The sequence below is a fragment of the Sorex araneus genome, chromosome 1 (assembly GCF_027595985.1).
Source record: "Sorex araneus isolate mSorAra2 chromosome 1, mSorAra2.pri, whole genome shotgun sequence".
NCBI classification, from domain to species: domain Eukaryota; kingdom Metazoa; phylum Chordata; class Mammalia; order Eulipotyphla; family Soricidae; genus Sorex; species Sorex araneus.
In genome coordinates, this window is record NC_073302.1 from 348912391 (window position 1) to 348938890 (window position 26500).

The window sequence follows — 26500 nt, forward strand, 5'->3', positions numbered from 1 at the left end:
TGTCAGCTCCAGAAGCGAGCAGGGAGGATGGCGATGCCGCGTGAATTAAATGCAGCTTCTAGCCACCGGACGAAAATGAAAACAAAACATCAGCGCCCGTCCCCGAGGAGGGGGCAGCGACAGACGGGATGCCGGCATGCAGGCGAATTCCCTTTCCCAGCTGCGGGCTGCGGCGCGCACAGCCCGCGCGGCCCTGGACGCCGCGAGGTGCGCCCCGCCGCGCCGTGTCCGCCGGCCCCTCCGGCGGGACTGGGCAACGACTCCGTCTCCGAAAGAGGGCAGCGGGCTCCGCGGCGCCTGCCCGCGCCCCGCGCCTGGTCCCCGGCAAGCCCGGTCCTTGCAGTGACCCGGCTAGGTCAGTGCGGTGCGCGCAGCGCCCCATCCCTGCTCGGAGCTCTCTTTGCTCGCGGGTCCCTGCCCCGCGCTCCGTCCCAGCCCCGCGCCCCATCTCAGACCCGCGCCGCACCGCAGACCCGTTCTTACCCTGCGTCGGGTCCCTGCCCCGCGCCCTGTCCCAGCCCCATCTCTAGCCTGCGCCCGGCCCCTGCCCCGCGCCCAGTTCCAGTTCAGTCCCTACCCTGCGCCCAGTCCTACCCCGCGCCCCGTCCCAGCCCCGTCAGTCCCCGCCGCAGCGCATCCTCGGAGCTCGGGCGCTGGTGCGGCCAGCCCGGGCGCGCACCACGGGGGACGCAGCGGGGCTCGGGCTCGCGGCCGCTGGGGCCGAGCGGTCAGTGCGGCCGCGCCCCGCCCGGGCCGGAGGGAGGAGTCGGCCGCGCCGCTCCGGGCCCTGCAGCGCCGGCAGCTGCGGCCCCGCCGGCCACCCGCGCAGAGCCCCGCGCCCGCGCCCGCGCCCACCCGCCCCGCCCACGCCCGGAGCGGAGCGCAGCCTCGGGGTGCCGGGGTGCCCCTCGCTCCCGGCCGGCCACCTGGAGCAGCGCCGACACCAGTTTCCGCCGCCGCGGGAGCCGCTTCCCCAGCCCCGCGCCCCCTCGCGTGCGTCCGGCCGCGCCGCAGGCGGTGGGGCGGGCGGGGACGCGGCGGCGGCGACACCTCCCGCCCTCCCCGGCTCGCGGCCGGTGGCTGCGAGAGACTCCCGACCGAGGGCTGAGCCGCATTGGAGGCGCGGGCTCAGGACCCTCCTCCGGGGCCCGCACCCCGCCCCCGCGCCCGCCCCCGCCGCGCCCCCGCGCCCCGTCTCCGCGCCAGCCCCGAGCCCGACCCGGACTGCGAGCGGCGGCGCGGACCTGCGGCGCCCGGGACGCCTCCAGGCGACGATGCGCAGCTCGTGCGGCGTCGGGGCTCGGGCCGCGGCGACCTGCTGCGTCCTGCTGCTGTTCGGTGGCTCCGGGGTGCCCGTGTCCCTGGCGTCTTCCTTCCTGACAGGTAGGCAGGGCTGGGGCAGCTCCCCGGGCGCCGCGTACCTGGGAGGAGGCGCAAGGGCCGGGGGCGTAGTGAGGGAGCATCTGGGACAGAGGGTTCCGGAGTGTCCTGGGTGTCCCAGCGATCCTGGCTGCGGGCTGCGCGATGGTGACTGAGCTCCGGGCGGGCGGTGGGAACCCCAGACTCTAATGTGGAGATCCTAGTTGGATTGGACAAATCCCCTGATTTATTTTTCATGTCTTCTCCACCCTTGCTCTAATCTTGCCTCCTCCTTGCAAATTGACGGGGAAGAAACGCATCCTTTGGGGAGCGTGCGCTTCTCTCGCTCTCTCCTCTACCTTTCGCGCTGGGAGTGTGCTTTTTCAAAATGCACCCGTGGCTGCCCTCCAGATCCTGCATTTAAGTAGATGATCATATGTGAAAAGGGGAACAGCGGCGAGATAGCATAATGATATGTTGTCAGGCAGGTGAAGACCTCAGCTGCTGTTCTGAAGGACAGGCTTTACTGACACCTGGTGCAAAAAGGAAATATTGAGTCAGTCTATAAGAGCAAAGACACTCGTGTTCAAAAGTGATTTCCACCCATCACAAAGTGAGGTCCGTTCCTATAGAGGCCTCTTTATGGGGGCAGTCGTGAACCTCCGATTCCGACTCTCGTCTACGATCAACCAAAGTGACCAATTTCAATATTTTGCGCATGGTTATGTATTTAATTGGAACGCCTTCTTAAAAGAAGAGTATTCTTCAAATCATTGGAGAGCAGAAAATTTATCTCCATCAGAGTCCTAAGAATACAACTACTTAATTTTCTTTTTTTTTGGGGGGGGGGGAAGGGTTTGACTCGGTGAGTTAGAAATTTTAAAGCTCATTAAGTATTTCTAAAATCTGGGTCATTGTTGCTGAAAGGATGGTCAGCAAAAACATAAATTTTGTGATACCAGTGAGTTAAGTTTCAATTCAAACTTTATTTCCTGACTTCAGGTTCTGTTGCAAAATGTGAAAATGAAGGTGAAGTTCTCCAGATCCCCTTTATCACCGACAACCCTTGTATAATGTGTGTCTGCTTGGTAAGTGTTGCCTATCAGATCTGTGGGGTCCATTGCGGTTCTGGCAAGGTGAATCCCTTATGTGATCATATGAACGGGCCTCAAGGATTACCATCAGTCCATGCAAAACTGCACGCACCTCCCGAGTACAGTTACTGCCAGCGACTTTCTGCTTGATCCAATAACGTGAAGCCAGTGTGTAAGTGGTGAGATGACATTAAGGTCTAAGAATCAGGGTCAAGGGGAAAGAGAGAGAAAGGGAACGGCCCAGTGATGAGGACTAGCCGTGATGACAAGAAGTGATCTTGAATTTCTTCGCTGGTTATTAACTCTGCTCTCAAAAACAGTCTTCAGCCTTCTGACTTGGAAGCAGAATTTAGAAAGGAACTGGACCTAGGCTGCTTAGTTAATGCTAGCGGTGGCTACTCAACTTCAAAAAATAGTGTGTCTTGATTTATTCTTCTTCAGTAATTAATAATAAGATCCCCAAAGTAATATTTGGGACAAGTTAAGTTAAAAGAATAAGAATTTCTGGGTTGAAAATTAAGTCCACAAAGACTACCCAAGGGTGTGTTATGTGTTAGTCACCTAGCAATGCTTCAATGCTTCACCTACCCAAGTCCTGTTGGGAATATAGGAAGACCGTCACCATCACCAGCAAAGACCTGAGGCAAAGACCTGAGCGAGAGATTGTTATGCAGTCAGCTTTCTCTATGGAGCTGGAGCAGGAGTCATCTCTGTTTAAGCCAATCCATCTGGGTTTAAGCTACCCAGACATTCATGACAAGAGATGAGGTCAATATTGCAAAATGATAAATGAGTGAAGGTGAACATTTGCATTAATGATGATCAGCTTCTGAAGACCAAGACAGCTGCAGAAACAGACATAAAATTCTTTAGATGGGGAGATAGCTCAAAGGACTAAGCTTGTACTTTGTATGCGAGGGGCTCCAATACCATTGGAGGACACTGCACAGTCCCCTGAGCACCTCTTCTGATGCCCAGGAGCCCTCCAAAAATGTATTAGGTTTTCTGGGAGGATCAATATTGCTGCTCCAAAGCAGAAAGCCGAGTAGGGTGCTCTATTCTGTCTTTGTGTTGCTGTTACAGTTAATGCTTTTTTATTAGAAGAGCTGTTGAGAAAGTTTTGGGTTTTAGTTTGGAGTCTTTTATTTACAAATGTAGTGTATTTGGATGTATATTTCTTTTTCTTTTTTGTCTTTTGGGCCACACCCAGCGATGCTCTAAGAATCTATGAGCACTGCTGGATGTTAGTCTTTACAAAGGACAAGCCTGGGGGAGTGTTCCCATTTGTGTTCTGCAGACGCCAGACTGAGTGTGCCACATTTGAGTATCTGGGGAGGGTCTCTCTTGGTCAACAGAAAAGCTGAAATGGACTCCTGAGAGCATGCCTGCAACTCTAGACAGAAACAGGCTTTTTGTCTAGAGATACCAAAAAGCAAAGAAAACAGAAGGATGGTCCAGTACTCAACTCTTTGTCACTGCTCGAGTTACTTTTTTTCCCTTTCCCTTTGAATCTTTACAGAGCTGAGTTAGCTAACATTTGCTAATCACATTATATGAAAGGAAAATCCCGTTATTTCACTTGACATGCAGGGAGCTTTAGTTGTGAGCTAGTTTTGTGTATGTACAGTGAAAGGGTATGTAATAGTCCTAACTGTACTTTGCAAAAAGAAAATATTCGTATTTAGGTGGTGTTGGTCCAGTTTTTGGCAGAAAGGTACTGAAGGCTGAGTCTAAGTTGGTGTCCTACTTCCTAATGTATGTTGAAAAAAAAAGCTAACCTCAACATTTGCTAAAAAAGACATGAACTGTTTCAGTTGGGAAAGAACATGGCAAATAGAATTGAAACCCCTCAAAATCAACTTGACCTGGTTTTTAAGCCTTTGAGCTCAGAAATGTTTCAAAGGTGCAGTGAGCTCATTTCTGTGGGAATTTTGAGGATGACAGTGGGCGTAGTGGCCACAGCAAACAGACCTGAATAATTTTATCCTCATTTATTCTCATCTGCATAGACCTGAGCATATTGCCAGAACCAGTTGTGGTCCAAGAAAAACTTGTGTGTTAGCTGGTGATGGATCTTGTTTTAAAGTGTGTGTGTTAGGAGGCGGGGAGGGTATTGCTGGGAGACAAAAATTTTTTTCAATTCCTTGATTCCAGGGAGGGAGTGGAAAGTGGGACCTAAATGGTAAAATTTGGGAAGGCGAGCAGTTGAGGCTGCACTGCTTGATTGGTTTGGTTTTAGTTTGGGGGTGGCACCTGGCAGTTCTCAGGACTTACACTTGGCTCTGTACTCAGGGCTCACTCCTGGCAGGGCCCTGGGAGCCATATGGGGTTCTCGGGATGGACCAGGTCAGCTGTGTGCAAGGCAAGTGCTCTACCCACTATACTATACTGTGTGCAAGGCAATTGCCCTAACCACTATACTCTCATTCTGACCCTGCTGGGCTCTATTTTTAATTTAGCTTTCAGTTTGGAGCCATAGGCAGTGCTTTCACAGTCCCCAAGCAAGTGTGCTTCTATTCTGGCAAGAGCAAAGTGGGGCTTCACCCATGTTAAAGAATGTTCTGGAGGACTGGGACCAGGAATTGTCTCCCCAGTCATGCTGGAATTCCTTCTTCCCATCTCCCCTAACACTTAAGGGAGAAAAGCTTCCAGGTGCTTTTCAAGTGGAAGCAATTGTTGTGCTCTTTGTCCCTCACTTCCTGCCGCCCCCACCCCATGTACCTGAGAAGTGACCCTTCCCACTCCCCACCCTGCCCACCTCTATTCTAGGAGAAGGCACAGCCCATGAGTCCAGCCCAGTCCTGGAAACTTGAGAAAACTTTGGAGGCCGCTGCTTAGAAAACCAGAAGTTGGTCAGAGCTTAGTTTGGCATACATTTTGTTCAGCAGAAAACATTATTCTGAGGTTTAAATTTCCTCTTTTAAATCCAGAGGTGCAATGTAGAAATGGACCCTGTGCTCATAAAAAGCAACGTGAAATTCGGTGTTAGGTGGGCTCCGCCTACTACGGGCTGCTCAAGTGTGAGCACAGAGGAGACTTTGTCTGCCGCCCTACACCTTCCCATCACAGAAACCTTCTGTCACCCAACACAGAAGCTACCAACATCGTTGCTTCTCTGGGCTACTGTCTCTATGAAATCCTCATGTCCTGTCCAGAGAATAGATACTTATTATCTGAGCAAGTGTTGGACATGTCGAACCCTTGTTCAGAGAATGAGGGCAAACATTTTGTGGGGTGTGTGGCTGCATATGGAGCCCGTGGAAGTTTGTGAGTGTGTGTGAGTGTGTGAGTGGGTATGTATGTGTGTGACTATATGTGAGTGATAATGTATGAACAGGTGTCTGTTGAGTGGATGACTATATCAAGTGGGTGTATATGTGAGTATGTGAGTATGTGTCAGTGAGTGTGTGTGAGCGGGTGTGTGTGAATGTGGCCATATGTGAGTCATATGTATGTGACTGTATACATATGTGTGTGCATGAGTGTATATGTGAATGTATGTGACTACATGTGAGTCAGTGTGTGTGACTATGAATCAGGTGTGAGTTTGAGTATGGGTATGAACATGTGTGAGTGTGTAACTGTGCGTGAGTGACTGAGTGTATGTGTAATGAATGTGTGTGAATGTGTGACTGTGCATGTGAGAGGCTGTGTATGTATGAAGGGATGTTAGAGAGGAGAAGAGGCATCAAGAGCAAGGGTACATATATTTAGTTTTTGTGCTGTATTTTTGTATGTAATATACCCATATGTGTTTAGAGATATCTGCACTTACTATATTTATGTATATGTTGCTATAATTTAAAAGTTTCTTATCACTTCTCAATTTTGATGCTAAGGAAATGATCTGAATTGATTATTCATTGTTTAGCAGTGCCATGGTCCATTGGCTAATATCTCCGTAGGCTAATGTATTCAGTAGAATTATTTGAAAGGATGGAGACTAACTTGTGCCATTGTGAAGATAAACCCCCCTGTCCGAGCGCTGAGGCAGATCTGAATTAGTTGTTTGGCTATTGCCAGCGGCCCTCTGGTGGAGGGAGACTCCAATCCCAGCAGAGTGCAGGGGGTGTGCGCTGCCCCTGTGCCTCAGGGACCAAGCAGTGTGTGGGGCTGAATGCAGGACTCCAGAAGCGCGTGAGCATAGAGAAAGTGCCTCAGCCCCAGAGCTCCATCCATGGGTGCCCCACTAGTATTTCACCCCTTCCTTCAGCTGCCCAATGGGCGCTGGGGTGTGAGCAAATATCCCGAGGTGACCCAGGTTCCAAGAACCAGAACTGGAATGAATGAATTTGTTTCTGCTGGTTAAAGTAAAGTATCCTGAAGGGCTTCGGAGAGTTATTCCAATCTTCACAGAGCTCTCACAGGCTCTCTCTGTGGCAGTGACAATGCATTTGGTCTGGAGTGTAAAGCCCATCTGGATTTGAAGAGCTCTTTCAAAAGGAGAGAGACTTTGGGCAACTCTAGGACAAATTTATTGAGAGCGCCTGCCATCAGACTATCCAAGTTCAATTTTTTTTCTTTCCTGGAGGCTTTGGAGACTACCTCCAGATGTGATTAGGGTTTACTCCTGACTCTGTGCTCAGGGCTCACTCCAGTGGGCCTTGCATGACCATAGGAGGTTCCAAGGATCGAACCCAGATCTGCTGCATGCACTCATTGGGACTGAATGCAGGATTATTGCTTCTGCCTCAACCAGGTTCAGAGCTGTCTTTGTCATATACTAGTGGTTTTTAAGCCTCAATTTTCTCATGTGGAGAGAGAGAGATGGGTTCCTAAACCCAGCTTTGAGAGATGGTATGGGAACAGAGTGCATTAGATGATTAAGACAGTCTGTGGCTTGGCATGTCACGAGTTCTCTGGAGTTATTCATTGTTTCTGTCATTGCTGGTAGCATTGTTGCTTAAATTCTTGCCTTATTATTATTTTTTCTGGGGAGGGGGAGTGTGGGATACACTCAGGGATCAGTCCTGCTCCTGCTCAGGGTACCAGTCGCAGTGCTAGGGACCGAACCAGATTGGCTACATTCAAGGTAAGTTCCCTGCCTACTGTACTACCTTTCCAGCCTAATTTATTATTTCATGCACTGACTAGCAGGAGTGGGAGGGTAGAGTGTGAAGGAAAAAGAAAGGAAAGCTCATGGGAAAGAGCCATAGTACGTTCAGCCAATCATTATAAATGAGCAGGGCTCATCAGTAGCGTTTATGTGCCTCCGTCCAAAGGAGTTGGGGTAGGCTGACCTGGTCTGCTTCCTTTTGGGTCCAGCCCCTTGTTCTCTATCAAACATTATAAAAAGAACAAGAAGAAAAAACCCCAAACCTTTCCATAGACATGAGGCCGAGTGTGTATGTGTGTGTGTGTGTGTGTGTGTGTGTGTGTGTGTTTGTGGTATTTATGTCTCAGTGTCAGTGGGGTCACCTTCACTTATAATTTTATTGGCAGAGGGACAGGGCTGGGACTCGAGCACTGCAGTTCTGGAAAAACCACCTAGTGGTCTGGCATCTTGGGGGTTGTCCTGGCCTGCCGTGTGGAAGTCTCTTGACTCCATTCCAGACAGGAGTAGTCTTCTGTCACCTCTCTGACTCCTGTGCTCCCTTCCCCACTCATCCCACCTGAGACGTGCTTCCCTCTCCCTTTGCACTGCTACTCTTTCCCTGGCAAATCCACAGTGGTGAGTGTCAGGCACTGAGCTGGGGAGCAAGGGCTCTTTCCCACAGTGGAAGCCAGAGTGGGGGGGTGGAACATTGAGGCTGGGTGAAAGGCTTGCACACAGAGCCCACGATTACGGCAATTTTTTTTTTTTTTTTGCTTTTTGGGTCACACCTGGCGATGCACAGGGTCACTCCTGGCTCATGCACTCAGGAATCACCCCTGGCGGAGGGGACTATATGGGATGCTGGGATTTGAACCCCGGTCGGCCGCATGCAAGGCAAACACCCTATCCGCTGTGGTATCACTCCAGCCCCAAGGCAATTTTTTTTGTGTTTTGTTTTCATTTTTATTTTTGGGGCCATACCCGGAGATGCTCAGGGCTTACTCCTGTCTCTGCAGTCAGTCTTGGAGGACTCTAAGGACCATGTGGGATGCCCAGGATTGAACCCAGATCAGCTGAGTGCAAAGCAAGCACCCTACTTACTGTACTATCTCAGTCCAATTAAGACATTGTTGAGTAAAGGCTATCAGTGTTTCACACCCTCTTTTGTCTAACTGACAGTATATTGAATACTTTGTGCATGAAGAGAATATGAGTAATCCCACCTTTCATGGAGCTGGGAGGTCAAGTATTCTTGTTGAATTTAGAAAGATCAGCCAGTGAGCCGGATCTTAAGACCTCCTGATTCCCAGTTCAAATTCTGTAGTACACTACTCAAGGCACTTGGATAGCAAGTTATCAATTCAGTAATATTTTTCTTTCTTCCTTCTCTCCACACTTCATCCCCCCTTCCATTTTATTCTGCTATTTTTAGCTTTTCCATGTTTGAAGCATTGTGCTGGTCATGCACCTCAGAGCAGTGGAGACCTGTAGGACAGAGTCTTGGCCACTTACTAGTTGAGCAGTCAGATGCACAGACCAATATGTCTTGTGAGAGTGACAGATAGGTGCTACATCAAATTCAAACTCATGTTCTGGGGAATTGTAAGTGAATTCTGAGGATGGATGTGCAGGGTACCTTGAGGGGTGGGAGAAAGAGCACCATGGGAGGAAGGACATGGAGGAATATATGCATGGATACGTGGAAATGGCAGCATTTGGGGTTCCCAAATCAGACTGGGATCTTGCATGAGGAATCCCCAGAGCCAGTAAGGGGCATCTTGAGTGCAAGAACAAGGAGGTCTGAACCACTCATGAATCCTAGAGTTGGGATGAGGAGAGATGTGGAATGGTTTGGCTGCAGGATCCAGAGAGATGTGTTGGGCAGAAATGCCCCTAGGAGAGTGTGTGAGAAAATGTGGAGTTTAACAAGGATGCGAGGGTTGTGTTGTAATCAGGTGAGAGAAGTAGCCAGGTGTGGGATGGGCAGTGAGAATGGCAAGGCGGTTAAAGGAACTAGCCAATGTCACTCATTTTCCCCAATATCTTATGTAATGATCTCAGTTCTAGAAGTTTTTTGGATTGAAAGACCTCAAACTATACTGAGAAAGATGCAGTCATTAAAGTACAGTGTGTGAGAGCTCTACTGGGGTTCTCTGGAATGGCCACTTTGCAAATCAGAGCAAAATGCGTTGCTTGAATAGAATCAATTACTCCACAGAACTCTCAAAAATGTATGTCATTTGGGAGCCAGCTCTCTTCTCTCTTCTCTCTCTCTCTCTCTCTCTCTCTCTCTCTCTCTCATACACACACACACACACATACACACACAATGATGCCTATCGTTTCCCAATCCATTTGGCAAATTTTTCCATCTGGCAGTAATTACCGTGAGAGTATGTGTCTGCATTGGTGGTACACATTTTGTATAATAATCAAAATCAAATGGCTTAGCTAATGTGATAGTACTGGAAGAGGTCAGGAATATGGGTGGATGATGATGTGTTTAAATCTCTGTGTTGTGCTCATTGGATCATAAGGAGAAAATCCTTGTCAGTCTTCAAAATGTGGGCTTTGAGTGTGGTTTTCTGGAAGTACACCTGGTAGTACAGTGAATAGTTCTGATTCTGTGCTCCAGGATTGCTCCAGGCCATGCTCAGGGAAATGTTGCTCTGTGCTAGATTGAACATAGGCCTCCTGGATGCAAAGCATGTGTTTCAACCCATTAAGATATCATACATGTGTGTATGTGTTTTAATTTCAGTAGAGAGATCAGAAGCAGAGAGTAGTGATCTATTAACTATTTGCTTTGAAATAAGCTTCAAAACTTCAGGAATAAATAATTTGTTTAGGGGAAGGATCTGCATTGAGATTTTGAGTAATGAGCCTACAATAATCACAAAAAGGAAAGCTGTACTTAAGAGAAGGACAGAAAGGGAGAAGCACAGAAGGGTGTTAAGAAATAGTTTTAGAGGAGAGCCAGAAGAGCAGAAGTCTAAAGAAAGACCAGAGCCTGGTGGCTTGAGCACTGGAGAGCAAGACTGAAGATCCCAGGAGGAAATCAGAGAAAGAGCTTTAGAAAATACAAATGGCGTCCATCTCCCTACTACCTGCTGCGCATTTTCACATGGTATTGAATTCACCAGAGATGGAATTTGGCGGAACCCCATCAGACAGAAATCTGAAACTAAGATTGCTGTAGGGATTTTGAGAAGTTAGTGCAAAAGTCACAAATTTTCCAAACTTTGATTTGAAAAGATCTTAGCAAAAGTGAATAAATACCATATATTTTAAAAGGTACCAAAACAAAACTAATTTCATGGATACAGGTAATATACTTTGGAAAATGTCTTTGGAATGTTTCTGGAGTTAAGTGTATAGTGGACAAGGCTACATTGAGGCATTTTTTATGATGAATAAGAGCAACAATATAAAAGAACCTGGCTAATAGAAAGTCTTACCATTAAAAACTTTCAAGTTTGCCTTATTAAGCTGTTAATGGAACTTTAAAAAATATTATGATATAATTTTATGCCTGAAAAGCTAAAACTTTAGGGAAAATATTTTTTTTATTCATTAAAATTTTAATGTGCATTTTGCCATTGAAGTAGAGCTGTAGATGGTGGCCTCGATGTCTGAAATATGGATTCACGTCTCCCTCAGACCACCTGGTAGTTGTACATCACTGAGCTGGTGCTTTGCTCTCTCTGAGCTGTACTTGTAAGTCTAGGACAAGTTACTTTTCTGCCACATCTGACCTTCTGACCTTCAGTTTTATCTTAGAGTGGAATAATAATGTAGACCGTTACTGCTAGCTGCAGCCATTAGCTGAGGTGATATGTATAGGTTTAAAGCCGCAGATATTTGTGAAAGCTCTTTGCAAACATTGTATATGGAATGAACTTGAGTAGAAGAAAGTGAAAGTTGTGTCATAAACCAGTTTTTGACACATTGTTCAACAGTGCAAATGGTTCCCAGCTCAGACGGCTTGATTTACGGAGGGTTTGGACTTTACCATGGTGCAATAAGCATTCGGTCGAGCTGTCCTTGGAATTGTTTCTAGACTGCTGGCTTAGTGCACTTTATCACCTTTTCTTGAGCTTACCAGGAGGGAGTGAGATTCATGACTCTGTGACCGAGGCATCCCCATGATCTGGCAATGAGTTGTGATGCAAACATTGTTTAGACTGAAGGCACTTTTGCAAGTGGACATTAGTGGTGAGAAACCATGTGGCTAGACTGTTTTTCTCTTTTAGTACTCCTCTTTTAATACTCAACAAATTGCATAGACCATTAAACATTCTATTATAAACCGGCCCTGTGTTGAATGATTTTACCCAACTGTGGTCTAATATAAGTGTTCTCTGCACATTTAAGACACAATATGAAACAATGATGTTCAGTAGGTTAGATACATTAAATGCGTATTTTGGACTTGTAATATTTTCTTTTCTGTTTTTTACCATTCATACTGGGATTTACCGTACTGCTAATTATATTTTCATGCATACATCATTCCACCACCACACCTATCACCAGCTTCCTTCCACCTATGTCCCAAGGATCCTCCCAACCCTCCCCCGCTGCATGAAGCTCCATTCTATGAACAAAAATCTTCAGATCTGATGACTTTGACCATTTCTTGTTCCTTATGTTTTTTTATTGCTTATGATATTTTAAACTTGAATTAGATTCATTAAGGCACAGCTGTATCATAATTTGAAGAAGATTGTTTATTTTGAGAAATAATAGTATGATCATCTTTTCTGTTTTTTGGGGGTTGATATTTTTGTGTCAGTTTGTATGGTGCTCAGGGCTTACTCCTGACTCTGCTGTGGTATCACTCCTGGCATTACTCCAGGGGCCTTAGGGGGTGCCAGAGACTAAACCTGGGTTAACTGCATGCAAGGCAATTGACTACTCACTTTACTATCTCTCTAGCCCTAATAGTATGATTTCTATCTCTGTGACTTCATAGTTATTACTCTGGGTGAATTGCATACTATTTTTGTACCTCAATGACTTTATTCCAATAACAGGGATTTTGTCAGTGTTTTTAATTTAAATATGTCAAATTCAGGACCAGAGAGAGTACAGTGAAAAAGATACTATCTTGCACATAGCCAACCTGGGCTCAATCCCTAGCATCCCATATGATTTCTTGAGCTCTTCCAAGAGTGATCTCTGAGCCCAGAGACAGGAGTAAGTCCTGAGTACCATTCAGAGTGGCTCTCAAATAAAAAGAAAAACCAAAAACTTGTAAAATTCTTAAAACAAGGTCTGGTCTTGGGGTCTCCAAGATAACAGCTACTGCCACCATCTAGATGCTGTCCAGTTACTACCCATTTGCTACTTCCCAAAAGTGACTCAGGCTTTTGATTTTTTTCTTTATTTATTACAACTTACTGTCAACAAACCATGAAATGTGTATTCTGTCAGTTTCCACTAGAGCAGACTGTGGAACTTTGCGTGGGTGTCTGACCCCTTTCTACAGGAAGACAGCGAGCGCTGGTAGTCTTTGGGGCTTGACAGGGCGGGAGATGGGCTGCTTCTTTATTCCATCTTCACTGACCCACCTGTCTGGTCAGCATCAATGTAAGAGAAGCTCATTTCAATGTTGCATCCATGGGAAGGAACAGTTGTGCTTTGATGGCACTGGCCATTGAATTGTGGGGAAACCTGTGGGAGGCATAGATGTAAACTGCATTGCTGAGGGGAGCAGCAGAGCCTGCAGATTTTGAGCCTCTCCATTTTAGCCTGTCCAGAGCCCCGCTGTCCACTCGGCCCCTCAATGTGGCACCCCCCACACTGCAAGGCAGTCCCAGACAACCCGATGGAGTTAGAACAGTGGACCCTACAGATTCCTACAACTCTGGATGTTTGCTATCATGTGGTCCTTGAGTCCTTTTAAGAGTCCCTATCATCTCTTCAATGGCATGTTCGATATTAGGGTGCATCGGTGCCTTCAGGCAGGTCTTCAAGTGGCAGACCTGGCCCCATCATCTTCAAAAGCTCCATAGCTTCACCCACGATCTGCAGCCTTGGGCCAGGAGTGGGAGTCAGACTGCAGTTTCCTGTTTATAGTTTGGGTGGTTAACCCTTGGGGCTGCTTTCCTCAGAATGGAACTCTCAGTTCCCAAACAGGGTTCTCCCAGAGACTTTGTCCCAGAGGTCAGCCTCCCTGATAAAACACATCCTAAATAATCATTATACACACATCCCCCGTCTTGGAAAGCAAGGCACTCACATGGGAAAATCTAGACTCCTAGAGACCGGAAGAGGTGCTTCTATTTGTGACAAAAACAGCTCCCTCTTTCGGAGTCTCTTGCTATGAATGGCAGCAGTGCTGTCCGGATAGCAGAGAGCAGAGTGGGGAGGATCCATGATGATCTCACTCCAGCGCTTAAGACTCACAATGAAAACCACGTCCCCAGCCTGGAGCTGCGTTTTTCAGGGCACTTCCTCTCCCCTTCAGCAAGGCTAACTCTGAAGCCTTGACACAAGCTGTACTGTTTATATTAGGTTTTGGACGTTAGTTCCCTTGGCTTCTGGGAGCTGACTCTGTTGAAAATTATGTTTTCTTTTAAGGACAAAGGCCTTATTGTACGTACATGCTGTGTAGTATAATGAGTTTTCTTTCTTTTTTAAAAAAAGTTAGGTAATGGGTGGTACTAACCCAGATTTGCCAAATGAGAAGTTCAAAGGTCTGTACCCTGAAGAGCAATTTTAGGGTTTCACAGAGGTGACCTGAGAGAGAACGAAAAGATGGGACAAGTGGCTTCTTCCCTAACCACAGCATGTCCCCCACGCGCTCTGCTTCTGTGGCCTCACCGAAAGGCAGAAGGTGCAAGAGGACTTTTAGTAGCACGACAGTCCCCCAGAGACACTTCAAAGAGAATGACAGAGACAATCAAAACAACGGGACTCATACTTGGCATGGTTGCCTTTGAAGAACACACAATGCCAGGCTAGATCCTGCATTCTCACCCAGATCCGATCTGTCTCCATGAGTTTCCTGGCTGCTCAGGCTGTCTCAGAAGCTGAGCATCTTTTTTTTGTCCTGTGCGCTGGGCACCCTGCTCATGCCTTGACCTTCCTGACTCTGGGTGATCTCAGGAAGACCATTACCTGGAAAGACGTGGCCTGGCCTGTGGGATGAGCACCAAGCACTCAAGAAGGTTGCTGCATGTCTTTGTTTGTTTGCTTACTTCTTTGCTTGTGGTCATACACACATCACATACAAACATCAGCTCTGCTCAGGGTTTGTTCCTGGCTCTGTGCTCAGGGATCATTCTTGGTGGTGCTCAGGGGACCGTCTGTAGTGCTAGGGATTAAACTTGGTTTGGCCATGTGCAAGTCAAGCTCCTTATTCACTGTGCTATTTCTACAGTCCCAACCATCTTTTAAAACCAATATTAACACATTCTTTCCCAGGAGAATCTGTGGACAGCAGCAAGCACATTAAAGGTGTCCTTACCTTTTGTTTCTTTGCTGTGAGCCAAGCAGTGACATTCATATTTTTTTTTTCATATTTGTTCTCAGAGCCTCTTACTAAGGCATGCTGGGGTCCTGTGTTTGCATTCCGTCTTCAGGTTCAGCTGAGCCGTGTCAGATGAAACTGTCTCTGCCTTAGCTCAGAAGAAGTCAGTGGCATGGAGTCTGCGTACTGCTTTCCTTGAAGACTGGCCACAGCCTGCCCCTGCCCTCGCATCCCCCTGGATCTCGGGATTTGTTTGTTCTGTATGAGCAGTAGGCTAGAGATAGGCGAAAGCAGCCTGTCTTGATGTTGGGGCACCGTGCTCCTGGGTGATGGACATGGGTGCTGAGTCAGCGCTGTGACAGCCTTCGGGAAGCAGCTGTTAGCCTTGTTTGCAGGCACATGTGAAACTGGGACCTGGACCTGGTGGCTCCCCACATAACTCGCCTCTGACTTGGCTCGGTGTGGCCCTGAGCACCCAGCAGGAACTGCCTGCATCCCAGAGGGGACCAGATGCAGCCCGCACACTCTCTCTGTTCCGCATCCAGGGCTCCCAGTGCTTCTCCCTGTGCCCTGGTAGGGCAGTGTGGGCCAGGCAGTAGTGTCCCCAGTGCCCCAGTGAACATGGCGGGAGCCACAGCAGCAAACGAGGCAGGAGGAGGCAACTGGTGGAGGGAAGTGGACGCTGGCTAATCAGTGTTGAAATGCTGTGTGTCTGAGACCCAAATGTGAAAAACTGTAATTTCATGGTGACTGCAAAAAAAAAAAAAAAAAACAATTGTGGCAGGAGTGGGCGATCGCCGCTGTGCAGACCCAATCCTGAGCAAAGGCAGACAGACCTCGTGAAGGGTGCTGTGTTGTGTGCTCCATGCCATAGTGCACTATGCTATAGTACTTTATGTTTAGTGCTCCATATTATAATTTTCCATGTTGAGGTGCTCTGTGCTGTAGTACTCTTTGGTTATAGTACTCAATGGTTGTGGTCCATGCTGTAGTGCTCGATTCTGTAGTGCTCAATTCTGTAGTGCTCCAGGCTTCAGTACTCTACGTTGAAGTGCTCAGTGTTGGAATATACTCTGTATTGTAGTACTCCATATGGTAGTACTCTATGTTGAAATACTCCATGTCACAATACTCTATGTTACAGTGCCCTATATTCTAGTGGTCTATGTTCTAGTGCAGTATGTTGCAGAAGTCTGTGTTGCAGTGCTCTATGTTGCAGTACTCTATGTTGCAGTGCCCTATGTGCAGTGCTCTATGTTGTAGTGCTCTGTTGCAGTGCCCTATGTTGCAGTGCTTTGTGTTGTAGCAAATGCCTGTGTTAGAGTTCATGGGTATGGATCTGATGGTGCCTAGGAAAACTCTGACATCAGGTTGGTTCATGAAGGCAGTCACTTGCTGAGATTTCGGAGTCCCCATGCCTTAGTGGGAGGGAGCCCTGGCCTTAGGGGGAGTCGCACTTGGTTGGCAAGTTTGTGTGAAAGGTGGGAGAGTCCCCCCGTCACTGCCAGCCTCTGGGCCTTCAGCTCCAGAACTCAGCAGCTCTCCATTTGCAGATGGGGACTCTGCAGGGAGCAAGGGTCTGGATTTCAAGGCTAGTTTAGGGGAATGATTGATGGTCATTAAACTCAGCACTTTTTTATTGAATAATTATGTTAATCATGGCCTAAGGGTCTGCAAGATTGGAAAAGGTACTCTTTCTCCTTGAACAACAAAAGATTAAATCATGTTCCAGACAGTTTTGAAGTTAGGTATCTCTTATTACTTCTGAGTTCTTTGAACATCGATGAACTCATGGGCACTAGACTGAGTAACTCTCCTTTGAAATATTTGATCACATTATTCAGGGCCTGCTGGACTATATACAGGCATATACAATATATGAATGCAAACATATCTGTATTTATGGAACGTAAAGTTTGGGTAAGAGTTCTAATTTAAAAGCCACTTTCTGTTTTTGTTGGGCCACACCCAGTGGTCAGTGCTCAGGATGCCACTCCTTGGCCCTGCTGGGCACCAAACAGGAACGAGCAAGTGCCTGAACTCCCATGCTAAGTCTCTGGCTACAGAATGTAGTCTGTCCTTGAGTTTACTATAGAAATCTGGCATCCCACGAAGTAGTGCTTGAGACCAGGAGTGGAACTCGGGATGTGAAGAGGAGCTGGTGGTGTGGCCTCAGCCCGGCCTCTCCCCACTGCTCCTGCAACCCCATGCACCTCACTGTACCTTTGCCCCTTTATCTTTTCTCCCTGTCTCACCCTCCTTGGCAGGCACAGAACTAACTCACCTCCTTGACTCCCTCACTCAGCCCTTGGTCATTAGCAAATAAAGGTCAAGAATTTTGCTTCCACTAAGGAGTGAGAAAGGTGGGGGGAGGAAAAGGGAGAGAGGGAAAGAGAGGGAGAGGGAGGGAGGGAGGTAGAAAAAGAGAGAGAGAGGGAGAGAAAGAAGGAGGGAAGGAGGGAGATAGAAAAAGAGAGAGAGGGAGAGAGAGAGGGAGGAAGAGAGGGGGAGAGTGAAAGAGAGGGAGGGAGGATGAGAGGGACAGAGTGAGAGGGATGAGGGAGGAAGAGAGAGGGAGAGTGAGAAAGATAGATAGATAGATAGAGAGAGAGAGAGAGAGAGAGAGAGAGAGGTGCCTACCGTAACGGCAAGTGAGAGATCAGAAGAGTAACTGAGGACATTGGTGGTGGGAAATGTGCACTGGTGGAAGGATGGGTGTTGGAACATTATATGATTGAAACCCAATCATGAACAACTTTGTAACTGTGTATCTCACTGTGATTCAATTAAAAAATATTTTTTAAAGAGTTTTTGCTTCTACTTTCTCCAGTCCTCCCATCAAGTTCCTGGTGGCCCCAAGGTCCCAAAGTGCATAAAGATCCACAGAGAACTCATTAAATGTGCATTCTGGGTTCAGAGACTGTGGCATGGAGATGCCTGGTACAGACTAGGAAATCTTCATTTTATTACAATTTTCTGGTATCTCTATGCAGGGACCAATTCTTTGTTTTTGTTGGTTTGGGGGCCACACCTGGTATTGCTCAGGATATATTTCTGGATCTTTGCTTAGGGATCACTCCTGGTGGTGCTCAGGAAAAGATATGGGATGCAGGAGATTGAATCTGGATCGGGCACGTGTGAGAAAGACACCTTATTCACTATGCTGTCTCTGGCTCCAAGTGCCAATTCCTGGAACACTCTTCTGAACACTCTCCTAAATTACAGGAAAGAATGTATAATAAAGACACACACACACACACACACACACACACACACACACACACCACTCCAGTGAAGCGATAGGTTAGATAGTGGTTAGGAGGCCAGAGAGGTAGCACTGGGGTAGGTAGGGCTCCTGAACTGTCCATTTTCAACACTGCTTCAACTCCCAGCATCTGATATAGTCCCCTGTGCTCCACTAGGAGTGATCCCTGAGCACTGCTATGTGAGACCCATCCTAAAAAATAAAAGTGATTAGGCACAGTTGAAATACTTTTTGGGGGGTGCTGGAGTAATAGTACGTTGGGTAGGGCACTTGCTTTGCATGCAGTTAGCCTGGGCTCAATCCCTGCATCCATATCATCCAAGTCTGCTAGATGTAATTACTGAGTGCAGAGCCAGAAGTGACCCCTGAGCATTACTGGGCGTGACACCCCCAAAATGTGATTTTGAATTCTAATTTTTTGTTGACTTATCATTGGCTTACAGAGTTAGGGCACTCAGGTTTAGTTTTGCCCCTCTGTGTGTGTGTTATCTTCATCCCCCAAAGCCCCAGAACCCTCCCACTTGGAAAACGACCATCTCTGCTCCTCACATCACCCCCTTTTCCTCCCCAGCACCCCACAGCTTTCACTGAGGCTGGCAGGAAGTTGTGTTTCTTGCCAGTTTGCATTACCATTCATAGTCCTCAAGTGAGGGAAACTGGCTTAGTGTCGTTGCTAATTTCCTTACTTGGCTTAGTTGAAATTCTCCTGTTACTGCAAGACTTAGTAGGAAATCACATCACTGATGAAGTTGTGCTTTCACGGGGCCACCTAGTACAGTGACCACTGTTTCCTACGTGTTCATTTCCCCTCTTATCTTCTCATCCTCCAGGTCTTTGCAAGGCACCCAACTTGAATTAATCAGTCTTTGAAGATGTTATGCTGGTTAGAAAATCTTCGAGAACTTCCTTCTCCATAACTTGAAGTGATATTAACTGTGCACATAACTCCTTCCCCCACTGACTTAGCTCTTCAGGAAGGGGATTATGTCCAGTCCATTGCTCTAGACATCTAGAAGAGCATCTTGTACTTTTTGAGGACCAATAATCATTTTTGTTGGTCTCTTTTGAGGTCACATCTGGAGACACCCAGGGGCTCCTGCTGGCTCAGCATCAGTGGGGCGGGGGGAACTATGCAGCTCTGCGGAGTCTCTCCTGCCCCTCCCACGCTGCAGCTTTTGGAGTCATTTTCCTGGCCCCTCAACAACAATTTACTGCTTTGTTGTTGTTGCTTTTCTTCTGGATTTTGGGGCACATCCAGAAGTACTCCTGCTTTGCACTCAGTGATCACTCCTGGTGGTGCCCAGGGACCTTAAGTGATGCCAGAGGTAGAAGTGGCACCAGCTGTGTGCAACCTCACCCCTGTGCTGTCTCCTGCCTCTCAGCAACTATTTATTTATTTATTTATGTATTTTGCTTTTGGGGCCATACCCAGCGATGTACAGGGGCTACTCCTAGCTCTGCATTCAGGAATTACTCCTGGCGGTGCTCAGGGTACCATATGGGGTGCTGGGAATCGGACCCAGGTCAGCCGCGTGCAAGGCAAACAAACACCCTACCCGCTGTGTTATCACTCCAGTCCCCTCTCAGCAACTATTTAATGTACCAAAATGATGTCCACAGACTGGGAGGGACTGACCTTCCCATTTCTCACCCTGGAGGGAACATGAGGCTTTCTCAGCCAATCCTTGTAAGTGGGACAGAGATGTGCCCCAAGGCGCAGAGTAGGACTCCAAGGCCAGTACTAGGTAGTCCTGCAGAGAACAATTCCGACTGCAGGCTGAGAAAGCACCCAGGGGTGAGCAGGGAAGGGCCAGCACCTCGCTCCCCTGGGACACAGCTTGGTGATGGCCTTGGAGTTTGGCTCAGTCCTGACTGGTGCCCTTGGGGGAGACAGGCTGATCCCCTGAGTGGATGCTGGGCCCCTCTAGGAGACACCGTGTTTCCTGTGGGCTCCTTGATGGGCAAGAGCTGCAGGAGGAGGTAATGTGCTTCTACGGGAGTCAAGGAGCTGTAACAACGTGACCAGACAGCCAGGCTATTATAACCGACCTGCTGAGACCCAGCCCATCTGGGGGAACAGAGGCAGCAAGGAAAGGGGCTGGGTGAAAAGGATTGCAAAGACCCCTACTTAGCACACACAGCCCTTCTGTTCCAAAGCTGGCAAGAAGCTGTTTCCATCTGCTGACAGCTTCCTTCTAGCACCACCTCCCCTAACCCCGAAAAGATCCATTCTCAAGACCGTCCTTTACTTTCACTGCCCTTCCCTTCCCTGCTGCTGGAAGCAGGCTGCAGCGCCCAGGTGACGGGGTTCCCATGCATGTCTCCTCTCCCCTCCTCCCCTCCTCTCCCCTCCCCTCCCCTCCCCTCCCCTCCTCTCTCCTCTCCTCTAATTCTCCTCTCTTTTTCTCCTTCCTTCCTTCCTTCCTTCCTTCCTTCCTTCCTTCCTTCCTTCCTTCCTTCCTTCCTTCCTTCCTTCCTTCCTTCCTTTCTTTCTTTCTTTCTTTCTTTCTTTCTTTCTTTCTTTCTTTCTTTCTTTCTTTCTTTCCTTTCTTTCTTGTAATATGGTTTCCATATTCCTGTCTATACTTTGGGTGTACAAAGTTACTTTCTCTGTTATTAGCTTTGCATTTCCATGATGTCACCACTACTGTCAAGTTTTGTGTTTTTGTGTCTTGTTTTTCTCGGTTTCAGGTTTTAATTCTCGGTTTCAGTCCTGTAATGCAATGTACAAACAGACTCACAGTGCAGTGGTTGTTCTTCCTGCACTGTGTTGGCCAGGCGTTTGTAGGATGGAGTGTCCAGTGGGGAGCTCTTTGACAGAGTTGGGAGAGTTGGGAAGCCCAGGGGGGGCCATTTGTGATCCTGATTAAGGGGCCAAGGAAAGGATTGTTGGGAATGGCCAGAGGGGCTGCTCTAAGCAATGGTGAGTGCATGGGTAGGGTTTAGTAAAGAGTTTTCACTCCTGATGATGTGCTGATAAAAATGAATAGTGTGGTGGAGAGAATGCCCCGGGGAAGTTTAACAACTTTCAAATAGTGAGAAGGAAATAGTATCTGGACAGAGATGAGCACTGAGCCCAGCGTTGCAGCCTCTCCTCTGCCCGTGCTGCTCCCTTGCTTTCAGAGCGCATCCCGGGATAGTGCCGGGCTCCTGGGATGCCGCTGCTCGCCCGTGCCTGCCTGTGAGAGGATGCTCTTCCCCAGCGGCTTTAGCCCGTGGCGGATGACTTCGCACAACCCACTTTGAACCACAGGGCTAGACACTGGGAGGACTGTCTTTGTTTATCCCTGCAGGGAAGCGCTGCAGGATGCCCCCCTCCTCCACACTTCCTACCACTCTGGCCTCAGTGCTCTCTCACCTGCACATCCGGGTTCAGGTACTTGTGTCCCCACTCCTGTGGTCAGCGAGGTCGATCCTAGCACTCCCCTGCTGCCCTGTTTGTAGCCCTTCCAGTCAGATACATATTCTGAGTCTTCCTTGTCTCTCCTCTGAGGTGGGTCCTGGCAGGACAATGCTGGCCAGCACTAGCTGAATGAGTGGCAAGCAGAGACCAAGACCGCAAAGAGTGGCATGAGACAGTCAAGTCTTGAGAGGTCTTGGCCTCTAGGAGTGGCACAGTGGCTGGTGTCAAGCTAACATTACATCTGGTGACTGGCTTAATGTAGTGATTTCAGCTAGCCTTTGCACAGTTTTCTCTCTCTCTCTCTCATTCTTCTCTCTCTCTCTCTAAGTTTAAAAGGCTTCCTCAGAGTTTGCATGATGAATTTGTGAGAATCCTGTTGGTTTGGCTATACTTTGCTGGATCTGCCTTATCTTCTCGACTTAAACTATTGAAGTTCCCAGGATCCAATTGGCGAGTTTTCTCTGCTTGCTCTTCTCCCCCAATGGGTTTATGTTACTGACCCAAGCCTTCCGCACCATCTGTATGCTGATCCCTCCCACACGTATGTTCTCAGTGCTCTCATTTCTCAGCTCCAGATTCACATATACCAGAGCAACTCTAAATTCTCAGAGGACAGCGAGGAAGCGTTTCACATTTAAAAGGGTCCAAAGCAAGATCTTGCTTTCTACCCCTCCTTGAATTTTATTTCCTTATGGAGACTAGAAACTCTAATGGAGCTGCTGCGTTTGTCCAGACGCTAACCATGGAGCCCCTTTTTCCACCGTGTCCTCTGTTTGATCTGTTAACAAAGCGTAACAGCAAAGCCTTGAAAATATTTCTGATACTTAAAAAATTAGGGACCCACAGCAGGCAGTGCTACTCCTAAGCTACTCCTGACTTCGTACCTGGAAGTCATCTCTGGCAGTGGTCGGGGGACCATGCAGTACCAGGAATTGACTGCGGGCCTGTGTGCACAGCCCATCCACTCTCTTTCCAGCCCAGACTGTCTCTGGTTTTCACTTTTGTCTCTGAAGATATCATATCAGCCGGTCGCCATTTCAAAGAGACTCCATTTAAAGAACGTATTTACACAAAGCCCCCCCAGTTGGCTCCTCGTTTTCTTGAAATAAGTCGAACTGGTCTACTCAGCTCTCCGCGACCCAGCTCCTAGTGACCTCTGCTCTCGTCTCACAGAGCTTCCCCCTTTACCCGAGCACACGCCATGGCGCCTGGCTTCTCCTGTTCTTTCTAGAGCACACGTGACAGAAGACACCTTCTCTCTGCAAGGGTATCGACTCTTTCCTGTCCAGTCAAACTGTTGTTCCTCCCTTGGGATCTGAGAGAAAGTGTGTCCTTAGTGAGGGCATCCTGAAACCACTCCCCACAGTACTGCATCGTGTCTTTCTCTTCGCTGTTCCACTTCATTTCCTCCAAAGTCCTTATGTTGCCCATGGTCCCTCTTGGGTCCCTGTATATCTCCTCTGTGAATGTCCGCACAGGGGCCTCACATCCGTGGTGTTCTCCAGGGCCCAGAGCAGTGCTGGGCCTCCTGGATGAATTAAATACACCCTGTGTGCTTAAATTTTTTTATTCCATAGCTGAACATCCAGTTCTGCTCATAAATGAATTTCCCTTCTACTCTAAATTACATTCTGGGGGGAGTCCAAAGAGACGTTACTGGGCTTAAGGCACTTGCCAACCCCGATTGCAGCTATATGTATAGCATATGGTCACTGAGCCCCACCAGGAGTGATCTCTGAGCGCCATCAGGATTAAGCCCTGAGCATTGGCAGGTATGGCCCCCAAATCCCAAAAACATAAAAATAAAACACACCAGGTTGGCATTGTGCATTTTGCTAGATCATTTTGTAGGTCAATGAATAACAAAAGTATATTTAATATTACAATTTCATAGACCAAGAAAAAGTGACTAAAACATCATCCCATGATATGCATAACCCCCCTCTGCTGACAATGCTGAGCTAGACTGCCCCTGACTCTGCGTGTGTTTGTGTGTGTGTATGTGTGTGTGTGTGTGTGTGTTGGGGGGAGGGCTCAAAATACAGTGTCAGAGAAGATTCCTTTCGTGTGTTGTCAAATCCCAGAGTGCTAACAGATCTGGGTCAAATTCTATCTCAGTGAGATAATTGTATAATAAAACTTTTCTTGGGGCTCCTTCAGTGGCCCATGTATGACTTAGGAAGGGAGATGACTTGGAAGGTGTGGTGGCGGTGTGGGGGGGAGGCGCAGCACGCAGCATGTAATTTGGTTGACACTTTCTCGTCTCTGCATGAGAAGCATCACAGGCCGCTCTTGCTCTCTGGAGGGACGTTCTGCTCTTCTGAGCACATGAACTGGAAGCTCTTCCCGGGCAGATCAGGGATCTGATTGATATTTTCTGTTCAAGCAGGACTTGACATAATGCCTAGAGCAGAGCCTCTAAAAAGTAGAGTTTTTTGCTTGGGGGCCAGGTAGGTCTGAGTCCTGCAGTACGAGGGGCTGACCTGCAGAAAAGCCTGAACTTCCAGCCCAGATGCTGTGTATCCTTGTCTGTTTGTCTTCCCTGAGATAGTAAAGCTGATGAGCAGCTATTTTATGGTGAAAGGGACTTTTAACCAAACAGTAAGAACAGCACACGCCATCTGACATTTCTTTCATGAGATGGGCTGCGTGTTGTTTTGTAATATTGCGCTTGTAGTGCCTCATCTATTACCTTCTCTTCTGCCTTCATCAGAAGTGGTTTCTGTGTGAACGGCCACCTCTGGATTGTTTCCTGAGTTTGCAAATGGAAGCCAGTGGCCTGGCATTCCATCCCGAACCGCAAAAGTAAACCCTCTGCTTCTCTAGGTCTCTCTGACGCCCACACGATGCTTGGGAGCCATCATGCTTTGGGGCGTAGGGGAAGGGACAGGCTGCTAATGGCCATGGGAGAGGCTGCCCGTGGCCCAAATCAGCCTCGGGATGTCTGAGCTGCTGCTTCAGGGCAGTAAACGTCAGGGTTGTGCCCCACCCCACTGCTGTCTCTACACTCGAGAGACAGACCCAATGTGGCGAGACTCCAGCTCCTGCCTTGTCCCTGCCTTGATGTCCCTGAGGCTGGGTGGTGAGGCTGGCCCTGGTGCCTGCCTTCTCCAGGGTCCCTTTGCAAGGTTCCATGATAGCAATGCCAGGTCAGTTGTGACATTACTTCCTGTGTGCCTCAGAAAGTTGGTGATCAGAAGTTTACTGAGGTAGTGGAGAGAGTACAGAGTAAGTAAGGTGCCTGCCTTGCAGGCAGCAACCCAGGTTCTATCCCTGCCACCCCAAGTCCACCAGCAGGAGTGACCCCTGAGAGCACAGAGCCAGGAGTAAGCCCTGCACACTGCTGGGTGTGGCCCTCAAACAAACAAATGAACAAACCAACAAACAGGCTGGTGACCGATTGCAAGCTACCCCTGACTCAGCCCCACATCCTTCTCTAGAGAGATCAGCGGCAGCTCCCGACTGGCACTTGCTCGGGGCGAGCTGCAGAGAGCTTCCCTTGTGGACAGCACAGGTAGATTCTGCCTGATGGTTGGATGTCAACCTGTGGGGACAAGGGGTCTCTGAGAGCTATTCCTCCCCCGTGGGTGTTGGTGCAGGAAGAGGCCCCAAGAAGGGCTAGGCTGGTGCATGACACAACTGAACCCACGACTGTCACTTTTGGACGCGCATGTTCTTCTTTGGCCAAGAGTCATCCAAGGGCACGATAAGAAGGACCAGGAGTTCTCGGCCCCTGTGCCTGGCCAGGGAGCCCACTGCCTATGCAGGGGTAGGGCGGGGCAGGGGCCAGTGAAGTTTCTGTTTCTCTCCAGACAGCTTATGGCGGCCTTGCTGTGGGGCCTTCTTCAGGGCCTCCAGCTGGCCAGCAGCCTGGAGCTGTCCCAAGTTGCCTCAGAGCCTTCGATCCTCTGCTCGGTGGGTAACTCCCCAGAAAGGCACAGAGCTTCTTTTTTCCCCTTTTCGTGACCACTCTAAGGTTGATTTAAGTCATCCCATGTCACAAGTCCCAGGAGCTGTCTGACACTGTCCTGTTTTAAATGGAATGGAGGAATGGAAGGTGAGAAACTGCCGTCGTTTGACACAGAAAGGCGGGCTCAAGTCCCTTCCACTTTCCTGGTCCGTGTGGAGCTAGTGTAAATGAGCAGTGTGGTTCTGAGCCTGGACATTGGTGCAGATTCTCAGAGTTTATTCATCTCCATAGCCAGTTGGCAGTGGGTTCGTGTGGGAATTCCGGAACAGAGGATGGTCACCAGGCAAGGGCTCGGACCTACTGCCGACATAGGGGTTGGCGGAACTCGGGCCTCTGGTACTCTCTGTGCTATGGCTTCTGAAGAAGAAACTGAGCATGCTCACTGCCACCGCGGGGCGTGTGACCAAGTAGGGGAGGCTTTGCACAGGCGAGCTGAGCCCTCCTCACCTGGGTGCATGGCTTCACACTGACCACCCAGCTGGGACCAGGACCAGTGCAGGAGCCGAGATTGCCAAGACACAGTTGCTGCAGCCATCTTTGACCCGACAGCAGGGGGTTTTGCTTGTTTGTTTGTTTGTTTGTTTTGGAGGGGGCACACCCACACACCCAGTGGTGCTCCAGGGTCATCCTGGCATATCAGAAGCCCATATAAGATATTGAAGATAAAAACCTGGGTTGGCCATGTGCCAGGCCAGTGCTCTACCCACTGTCCTATCACTCCAGTCTTGGCATGGCATCTCTTACCCGGTTTTTGTTGGGGGTGGATGGGTGGGGACAGTGAGAATGAACTAGCTGGGGGGAGCTGGTTCCCTGTTGGCTGTGCTGGAGACACCCTCTCCCGCCAGCAGGGGAATCATCGTGTCTGTGGGCTGTGTTGGAGGCGCAGGGCCACGGGAA

The 26500-nt window shown here is 48.7% G+C and overlaps 1 protein-coding gene across 1 annotated transcript in view; it reads left to right on the forward strand.

Annotated features, from left to right (window-relative positions):
- Positions 1–854: 854 nt before the first annotated feature.
- BMPER (BMP binding endothelial regulator) overlaps positions 855–26500 on the forward strand; it is a 321842-nt gene continuing 296196 nt past the window's right edge. The window contains exons 1-2 of the mRNA XM_004606953.2: positions 855–1383; positions 2362–2447. Coding sequence (XP_004607010.2) covers positions 1275–1383; positions 2362–2447 — 195 coding nt within the window. The 5' untranslated portion in view covers positions 855–1274. The remainder of the gene's footprint in view (positions 1384–2361; positions 2448–26500) is intronic.